This window comes from Sinocyclocheilus rhinocerous, unplaced genomic scaffold (genome assembly GCF_001515625.1).
Source record: "Sinocyclocheilus rhinocerous isolate Xijiao unplaced genomic scaffold, SAMN03320098_v1.1 scaffold1733, whole genome shotgun sequence".
Taxonomy (NCBI): Eukaryota; Metazoa; Chordata; class Actinopteri; order Cypriniformes; family Cyprinidae; genus Sinocyclocheilus; species Sinocyclocheilus rhinocerous.
The window spans coordinates 802113-812397 of NW_015640388.1; the positions used below are offsets into that span (position 1 = coordinate 802113).

General features: G+C 42.1%; 1 protein-coding gene across 1 annotated transcript in view; it reads right to left on the minus strand.

Moving 5' to 3' along the window:
- The window catches only part of LOC107752653 (sushi, nidogen and EGF-like domain-containing protein 1), a 28097-nt gene extending 17872 nt beyond the window's left edge, over positions 1-10225 (minus strand). Inside the window, exons 1-9 of the mRNA XM_016568684.1 lie at positions 9723-10225; positions 4132-4419; positions 3733-3873; positions 3450-3612; positions 3204-3329; positions 2767-2880; positions 2227-2340; positions 1537-1650; positions 616-723 (exon numbers count right to left, since the gene is read on the minus strand). Coding sequence (XP_016424170.1) covers positions 616-723; positions 1537-1650; positions 2227-2340; positions 2767-2880; positions 3204-3329; positions 3450-3612; positions 3733-3873; positions 4132-4419; positions 9723-9932 — 1378 coding nt within the window. The 5' untranslated portion in view covers positions 9933-10225. The remainder of the gene's footprint in view (positions 1-615; positions 724-1536; positions 1651-2226; positions 2341-2766; positions 2881-3203; positions 3330-3449; positions 3613-3732; positions 3874-4131; positions 4420-9722) is intronic.
- Positions 10226-10285: the final 60 nt, after the last annotated feature.

The following is a 10285-nucleotide window of genomic DNA, read 5'->3' on the forward strand; positions in this document are numbered from 1 at the left end:
ATAACCTTCCTTTGGATTCAAATATTAGGAATGCGTGGTTGAACTTTATTTTTAATGTAGTTTCAGCTCACGCGAGTAAAACATTGAGCGTTTGTTCGCTTCATTTCACCGCAGATTACTTTGTAAACAAGACACAGGTGGACGCTGGATTTGCAGAGAGACTGAGATTTAAAAGCAATGCTGTCCCGTCTATATTGGATCCGACAGGAATGGCGCAGCACACTTATGTGAGTAAAAAATATTTGTAGCCTCATGTGTCACTATTGCTTTGTTAGAGATCTCTTGAGATGTCCTGATTATGTGTACGTGTCTAACCAAAGTCACAGAAGGCTCCAACTATGAAGGACGTAGCTTGTCAAACAGACACACAGAAAGTTAGTTTACTATGCAAAACTATTATCCAATCATAGCAGTGGCCGTTTACTTCCAAGTCTTCAATGCGACACGCCCATAAAAACGGCCTCAAAACCAGGGTAGAAAATAGCCTATTGCTTATCGATTTTGATGTTTTTGAATGTAAAAACCACGCAAACATCATAAGTGAACCTCAGACAACAGTATAAAATAATTCAAAAAGCCAGTTCATGACCCCTTTAAAGTCAGAGAGTACTGTACCTTCACAATCGTCACCGTAGTAACCTGGGATGCAGGTGCAGTTGTAGTTTCCAGAGCCAATGTACTCGCAGAGTTGACGCTTTTCACAACTCTCTCCATCGCAGGGAACTGTAAGTGAAATATTACGTGCAGATGATCTTTTAAGAATAAGAAAGGGAGGTAAAGCTTAGCAGGAACTTGAAGAACATTTACATTGCTGTCTGATTTGCAGCATCAGTAGTAGAGGAATTTTCCATGACAACTAACTCTGTTTTAGGGTAAAATAAAACATGTTATAGTGTATTCTGTAGGTATTACTTGGGCAGCAATGATCTAATACATTAAAACAATTTAATAAGTGATATATCTTAAATGAAATTAAGGCAAACCCATGAAACTGCAACAAAACCACACTGAAAAATATAAATTCTTAAGAGGTTGGTCAAGCCACTTCCACTTCAACCTCAGACAAGAGTTGACCAAGCATCTGATAACTATGCTGACATTATTTGCAAAGAAATCAGTTCAATTAATCAGACATGTCGTCTGAAACCATAGTTAGACAACTTTTTAAGAGCATTGGACATTGGAGAAATGCAAGCTTCTTATTGATACTGGAGTGAAGTTTTCTTTTCATGAGCAGACAAGAGTTGACCAGGCATCAAATAACTATGAGATGAGGCTGACATTGTTTGCAGTTCAATTAGTCAATGTGGTCTGAAGCCATAGTTATCTCAGAGTGTTCCCTCTTCTCTATTTATTTTTCAATTTCTTTGTGTCAGTCCCAGTTGGAAAGTGTTACAGCTAGTCAAATATAAACATCTTCTCTCATTAAACATTTTTCCCATTGCAAAGGGAAACAAAAACAAAGACTGGATAATGTGTTGTTGGCTGGCATTTATAAAGTGATATGGTGGGTTGAACTCAAGGGTAAAAGCATACCTGTCTCACAGTGGCTTCCAGTGAAGTTTGCTGTACAGGTGCAGGTGTAGTTATTCACCAGGTCTTCACACACACCTCCATTCAAACATGGCATGGATGCACATTCATTAATATCTGGATTCCAAAACACAAGATTCATGTCAGTGTAGAGAGTAATTTGTCAGTGTGAGAAAGGCAATCCTTAGAGCAGCTTGGTTTTGACTCTATCAATATCTTAAGAAATTTCAGGCAAGTGTATGGTTTCATTGACCGGGTGTCTAGTATTAACAGTAATCTGGTCTCATGTTGAAACAAGGGTTCAATATATGCAAAGACCAGCGGTTAGTTTCCAGAGTACTTCCCAACTGGGCTTGCATTTCATCAGTGGGAAGCCCAATTTGTTAAGCACAGTGCTGTCATGTCAGTGCTTTTTCCTAAAAAGTCATATCTAGATCTGCTCAGAGAACTCTGAATATTTGGAACATAAAACTTGACCCAAAATGAAAACACAGGGAAATAAATCAAAGTAACTGCTAATATATTTCAATTTACTAGCTGCCCTTAAAAGTATTGTACTATAGCAGTCTTCATGAAGTCAGTCTAGATAACACCATCTGTCAAATGAATAAGTGCGGGCCTAATGCGGAAAAAAGGAAATTTCCCAGGAGAAAGTCATGGCCTTTCAGTGACACTCCCAATATCCATACTCACCTGACTCGCATAGGAACCCAATGTAACCTGCTTGGCATACGCAGGTGAAGTTGCCGACACCCTGTATGCACTGTGCTCCATTGAGGCATGGGGTCTCTTGGCACTCGTCTATGTCTGCAGGCAATAAACACACACACACACTGGATATTTATTCAGCTGATTAATATATCCTCCACACCGTTCCCCTCACTCTGAAACTATGCACTTCTGGCTGTGAAAGGTATTAGAGGTTTGATACATCTCTGCAGGCTGGACTGTGGGAATGAGAAGGATGTTGAAGCCAGCAGAGTGCTAAGAGAGGAGGGGAGGACAAAATCAGTGAGGAGAGAGGCCACAGCACGAAAAGAAGAGCTTACCGAGTTCAAAACTCACATCCATTTTCACTCGCTCATTGGACAAATTTTTGAGAAAAAACCCACATTGGACCTTGTAGAAGTGCAAGCTTCTTATTGATATTGGAGCAATTGTTTTCTTTTCCTGAGCTTACATACAATGCATAATTGAAATTGGAGTCCGATAATTGAAGAATCTGGTATTTACCTGTCTCACATGTTGTCCCTATGAATCCCACTGGACACAGGCAGATGAAGTGGTTGATCTTGTCCACACATGTGCCTCCATTCTGACAGGGGTATGATGAGCACTCATCAACTTCTATCAAAACACACAAAATAACAACTAATATGACATGTGACTTTTATTAGATGTGCACACAGGACTGAAAACATGAGGGAATCCTAAAGTGCATGCGGTGGAGGAAAAGGTAATGATTTAACCACAGCAAAACATTGGATGGACTCTACTGTATGCGTATTACATACAGATGTGACCAGGGGAAATTCTCTCCCTTAGGTTGTCCCCCTGGCTTGCAGGGTGGAATTCTGTTTTTACAAGCTGACTTTCTCTTTCCTGGCAAGGACGAACACAGAGGATGAGTACGGGTTGTGAGGGATGGAAGGATTTCATCATTGGTTTACCTATCTGGCACCTGCGTCCAGTGAAGCCAGCCAAACACGAGCAAGTGAAAGAGGGATTTCCAGTGATGCAGTCATCAATGCAACGGCCACCATTTTGACAGGGCCTTAAGTTAGCACAGACCGACGCTGAGGAGGACAATGGAAAAGAGTCTGAGCAGACTAATATTTTCCTATTTGTACTGTCCATAATGTTTTCTAATTTGTTGGATACGCTGATTCTTTTTTTCCTTTCCTTTGGTGGTGTACCTGAGTCATTGCAGCTGCCCACTTGCACCTGAGAATCATCAATACGAAAGACCCATCGACCAGGATAGCCCACATTTGTGGTGGTTTCAACTTCAACAATATCATCTGTCCGAGAGCCTGGGATGTTGAAATAGCGCCTCCCATCGCCAGCATTAAAACCTGCCTAGGAAGAGAGTGAAAGTGGGGGAGCGTTCTCTCAGAGTGGATTCTTTCACATTTTAATGTCACTGAAGTCATTTCAGTCAAAACTAAAAATCAACGTGAGTAAATGCAATGACCTTACCTGTGCAGCTATGCCCATCAAGCCTGCTAGGTCACCACCACTGGTGGCATGCATCCCTGTTGTCCAATAAATATTGTGGTACTGGAAGATGGTGAAGGAGAGCTCACCATCTGTGATGAGAACTACTTGAAATGTATTGACCTTTAGAGAAGAGCAGAGAACAAGTCAGTTGCCACAACCAGTATTCATAATTTTCATTTACTTGTTAGATCAGAAATTCTCAACATTGACCCTTGAGGTCCACTGACCTTCAGAGTTTAATTTTGATTAAGGATAAACTCTGCTAGACAGTGGACCTTGAGGGCCAGACCTGAGAAGCCCTGTGTTAAATGGTCTTCTAGAGGAAACATCATAAAAATGCCATTGGTTTTGTTAGTTTAAAGGACATGAACTTGGTACCGGAGTTATTGAGCTGCCACCAAAAAATGTGACTTGATGCCAGGTAGCAATCAGCACCCATGTAGTGACAAACATAGGGAACTCAGGGAAGTAACGATTAATGTCTGCAGTGGCTCTTCTCAGAATGGCAGGATCTTTGCTTTCTCGATAGAAAACTTTTCCTGCCCGTCGGTTGTCTACATCTGCCCAGAATGGAGCCACCACCCTGCGGTCTCCAGCAATAGGGAAAGCCACTGGGGTGAACTGGGACACCTCCCTCAGGAAAGACACCAGGCCATTGTTGTTGACCTTGAAGATACAGAAAAGAAGAGCAAGTACATGCGCAGGGTTAGCAGAGTCAGGACACAAAGCTTCCCTTCAGCACACCTTCCTGGCACTCATTCCCAGATTCCACTGCTGAAGCTTAACCACACCATGAGCTGCATGTTTGGACATTCACTTTCTGAGTTGCACAAATAACATATTTCATCTCCATGAAATTCTTTCCACACTCAAGTATACCTGACGACAGAGACTGGGTTGGTTCACTCAGGAGTAATGCAGAGTCAAGAAGTCGTAGACCAACAAAAATCAAATGATTTTATAAGAACTTTAGCACAATTCAGTTTCTTGTAGTAGATATTGCGAATGGCCTGGAACAGTAATCGGATGGCTATGATGTATGAAACATGCTGACTGGGAATAAGCGGAAACAGGCTGAGGTGTCCAGCAGTATGTTGACACATGAGAGTGAGCAGTAGCATTGCAGGATGAAAGAGTGAGGCAGGCTCCTGTGGCAGATGTATCTATTTCCCATCAGGGAACAGACAGTTGCCTTGTTCTGCCAGACATCCATGTCTTACAGCTGAGAAAACCGGAGCACTTTACAGACACACATACGCATTCTGACACACCTGCCCTGGCTCTTGTCCACTAGAAGTGGTTTTAGAGGGCGAGGCCTTTATAACTGCCTCTAAAGTAACCACAGAGCCCAACACTTGATTTGCTGACCACTGGTTTTGCTCTGTTGACTGAGTCTACTCTTGTGATGAATGTCCAGCCAGACTGATGTAGAAGAAACCTTAGAGTATTCACAGGGGCACAGTGTTATCCAACTGATATGAATATGCATGCAAATTCACTAAACATGCCAACAGGGGTGTGTGAAATTATTCCATAGCTTTCTGCTTCATTATTTAAGTGTAGGTTTTGCAACAAACGTTCCTCAATAGTTCTCCTGTGGACAGACTGGAAATTAGAAATCCTTTCTAAACTGTGACTCATCCAAACTGAGTTTTATTAGAAAAATACTATCAATCACCTCTCTGCCCCACATCAGATTGTCACAGCACAGAGCAACAATGAGAGAGTGTGTCTAATGCTAACTTATGCTAGTCAGTTTGCACCTGCACAGTCACACCCCTCTCCAGGTGTTCGCTCCCCAGTGCCAGCTTCCCTGTCCCATCATTTCACTCATCTATACCCAGTTCTGGCAGCAGCAACAGCAACAGCAACAAAGGCAATGTCAGACACATGGCCTTTCTTCTCCCCTCCCCATGTGTATGGAAACCATAATTCTGAGGCCTTTGCTGTAAAAACAGTAGAGGAAGTTTTGTTTGGCCTGACCCGGGTGCTTGGTTAATTGGCCGACCGCAGTCTTCCCCTCTCTGCATCAGCGTGCTGTAGCAAGAGTGTGGTTAACATGGAGAAGCAGAGTGAAGCCTGCAGGGCCACAACTCTGGGGTCATTGAAAGGAGCCCTGTGAGAGCAGGAGAATGCAAGGAAAGACAAAGAGAGAGAAGCGGGAGAGGTGGAAAGATGGAGGGATGGAAAGTGCAGGCACAGTTCACTGACAGATACAAACCCTTGACAGGAACCAAAGTATGATTTAGAGTAAATGTTTTACAGAAGACCAAAACACTTGAGAATGGGCTGCAGTACTAAACCGTTGCATGCTAATGATATAAGCAGTAAACTGGGAAAAGAAAGTTGTACAGCCAATAGGTACAGCAGTGTTTTGACCGGAGCAAGCATTGGAGAGCTAGTAGCAACTGTTTGCCGAGGTAATGAATGGAAATTGCTTACCTTGCTGCTAAATTAGCAGCGGAAATCTCACTAAGCACTACATTAGTTATTATTCTCTGGTGCTGTAATATGTCCTGGCATTTGTTCTGATCTATTTGCAGCATCTGGAAGAGGTTAAACTTGCTGCTTTTCTTCCAAGTCCTAATATCTTATTAAAAGTAGGATGGAGTAATTGGATCTAACCACAGACTAAAAGTGAATAAAACAATCATAGCCTAGTATAAACAGGTACTGTAAGCTATCTGGGATGTAAAATTCAGTCAGGTGTAAACTGTAAAACTGGGGGGGGTCATCAATTGCCGTCATCAATTACGAAATAATTGATAAGTATATAAGTAAAGCAATGTTTTTATTTGTTTCTTTTGTTCTATTTGTTGTTCTACAAGGTGTCACTTCTTTATTTTTCGGTTATTCTTCGCCAGATATATCACAAGTTTTCATAGGATGGTTTTCTTTGGAGCTAAGTCATTTTAATACTAAAATAAATGTTCATCTGGGGAAAAGGATGCCAAAACAAATCCCTTCATAAAAAGGTGACCAAAGTTCAGCTTGGCAAAACATTGAATCTTTTACTTGCTCTTAGTCGTAAAATGAGGAAAAAGCTGAAATGACCTTGGCTCCTCTTGCTCCACGCCCTTCTGCGGCTGTAGTGGGCATCTTTATCGTGACTGGCATTCCACAGAATGCCAAACCATGACCCTCTGTATGGCACTGCACTCATTCATATCTTATAATAATATACAAAGATTTTTACTATTCTTGGAAAAATAACTTAAGCCCAGTATAGGGAAATGTATTTCAGTGGCTGCCCCTATTGAATTAAGTCCAAATATTAGCTCAAAGCTTAGCATAACATATGACTTATCTTGACATAAAGCATTACATGCTAAGCTACCAAGCTCTTAACAAAATCACACATATGTCCTCACACACTTAGCTAATATTTGGGCTACTTAAGTGAAAAGGAGGAGGAGAAGGAGAGAAGCAAAGAGGATAGACAGAGAAAGAGATAAAGAGAAAAATCCCTCAAGGTTGAAGATTCCCTTTCTATAGTTGCGCAAACATGAAGTGTTGAAGTGCTGAGGATGAGCTTTAGCAGATGTGCTCTCAGTGTGCCGTGAAACCTCAAATCTTTCTGTCCCCATCATTTTCCCTATTCTGCTTTAACTCAACTGTTGGATGAACTATTCTATGCCTAAAACAATTATAAACATCGTTTTTATAGCTTCCCATACAAACAACTTGTTGGGCCGTTTCTTAACTTGAGGTCCCCGAAAATCAGTTATGGTGTTCTGTTCCCCATCAGAACTTACACCAGTTTAATTCAAAATAATTTCAAACTTTCTGTTTTTTTTTGCATTTGCTGTGGAAGTCTGTGTCGTGCTAGCCTTGGATCTCATCCTTTCTGCTCTTCATCCCAGTCATTCATAAGGTTAGTAGTTAATTGAGGGCTTGCGTTGTTTGGCATCCCTGAGACACTTTACAGATGCATCTGGGTTCTGTTAAATGGATTCTTTTTTCTTTGATAGAGCAGCTGGAGAGGTCCATTGGGAAGACCCCTGAACTCCTTATCTGAGACTGAAGAAGAGGAGGATGAGGGAAGGGTGAGGGTAAATGAGGGGAGAGAGGAGCTACATGTGAAATCTCTCAGACCCAAACAAAAGAACAGAATTGTGGAACAAGAAAAAACACATTTTGGACAATTCTGGGCTGATAAAATGTCAAGCAGAGAGCACATATCACTGTGGCATTATGACCATCCCTGGAAGTCCTGAATGACAAAGAACCTGCTTTCATAATTCCTAGCAGCGAAACTCAAATATACATAATAGAGCATAGAGCAATATTTTTAATACAATTTTTCAGTCTAATAAAAGTTTCTAGTTAAAACTGAAAGAATTTGTTTTTTGTTTAGTTGTCAAGAAGTGAACAAATCCCTGCTTTCACAATAAAAAAATACCATGCTTGAAAGTCATGCTTAAAGCTGAGGCAGAGCTGAGTATTTTTGAGTTAGTTATAATATTATAAATGGTATTCAAATTATCGTGAAGAGGGAGTGAATGATAAAAAGTGAGAAAGATGACTGGGGGTGGACAGAAAGAGTAGGTCAGAAAGGTAAACATGCAATAGCAGGCGGTACTGATCCTTCTTTTCACTTTAGGGAAGCTCTTACAGTAATACCCTGAGACAACTCTCAAGAACCACCTTAAATTGTTTGGTTCAAGAGCTTTTCTGTTTTTTCAAGGCCTGAAGGCTTGGAATGCCCTCCCGGAAGAAATTATCCATGAGGATCTGCCCTTGTGTACTCTCCAAAATCTCACCTGTTCAAAAGCAGCTCCCTTGTGGAAGAGATCAACATGTGGCTATAGCGTGCAATAAAGCTGAAGTGTAATTGATTTTGGTTCAAGCAGCTTGAGTGCAATACAGAAATTATGACTGCAGTTTTAATGCTGTCGCATGCCTCAATGCACCAGTGACTTGCAAAATCTTACTCTGATCGACCTGCAGTTACCTCCCAGTTTGTACTCGGTGCACCCTTTCTGTAGTTACCACCCAACTGTACCTCCAGTCGTCTTCTGCTCTATCACATTGAGGTTATCTAATTTTAGATCTTCACTGCTATCCGCAGCAGGTCTTATCTTGTCTTCAATTCACATTAATATTTATATTGTGCTCTGAGATATGAGATACCACTCAGGGTAACGAGCAGATGCATCGCAAGTTCTGTAGACAACCATGTACTATTTCAGCAAGCTGCATTTGCCAGAACATCTAAGTGACTTCATGACTTTAAAATAGGAAACACAATATTGCACCTCAAATTTGTTAGGGCACAGTTGTTTGAATGACATGTAGTGGCTGAGAGAGAGACTGACTGTGTGGCATGTCTGCTCTGTCAGTCGTCTGCTGCATTTGGATTGTGATCTCATTTATCCATTCGCTTGTAGCCCAGTCTGGAAACCTAGCCTCTGTTGCCATGGTACCTCAGTCAAGCTGGGCAGGGTGTTGGGGATGGAAAGTTGGTAGTAAAGATGGGTGCCCTGGGTGGAGCAGCATATTTTGGGAGGCAAAATGACTGGGATGCTGCATCAAAACAGATTGTGTCGATTTACGAGGATGGAGCTTCCTCTGCACTGAGGTTGAAAAGTGTACAAGACACAGATCAAAGCCCCACTCGTCCAACCAAAAGCAGGACACAGCTGATCAAAGCACCGAGACCTGTCAGAGCACTCGCCACACTCGTTTTCTATCACTGGTTCTCCTCATGACAGTCATCCTTCTCGTTTCTTCTCTCCCCCTCACGCTCTCAAACCACAGTTTAAGCAAATATGTTGCAGCAGCAATATTTCATATAATGAATAGTTCAGTCACTGTGTTAAAACTGTGAGGTTCATTATCCAATCTCAAGCTGTACCTGGCTCTGTTTCCCTCAAAGACACATACACAAACCAATTAATCTACTGAATGAAATACCTGATTCTCCTGCACAAGACTCACACACTTTCAAACATACAGTCTATACTCACATAGAGTCCCGCGTGCTGTTCTCCGAAGAAAGGGAAAGCCACAGAGATTGCTACCAGTCCTGAACCCCCATCATCTTGCTCGATGGTCTGGGAGTCACCCTCATCCAGGCCAAATGGGTAGAACTCCTGCAGGGGTACAGCCGGCTCCAAGCCATGAAGCAAAATGAGAAGCATGCACATGGAGAGCACCAGTCTCCTCAGCCACCCCATGACCTTGTCTGCACAGGGATGGAGAGGAGAGGACTAATATCCAGGACACTCAGAGAGGGCAACAAGACAACTTTAAACCCCAGTGCCAAATGCTCAACCAATGATCCTCCTTGTCTTTCTTCTCCTTGTTTCTGTAAATTTTCCTTGTTTGGTTTCTAATTCCACCCTTTGTTTCCTCTTAGATCTTCTCTCAGCCCTGGTACTTGGGCTGTTGGTCTATAACAAGGGGGTAGATTCCTTGCATTCTGTGTGCTGCTGGGTGCTCAAGAGCTGCTGTGCTCCGTGCCGCTCACTGAAATGAACAGAGTGAGAGAGAGAAAGGAGAGGGAGCAGAGTGATTCGGCTCTATTTTT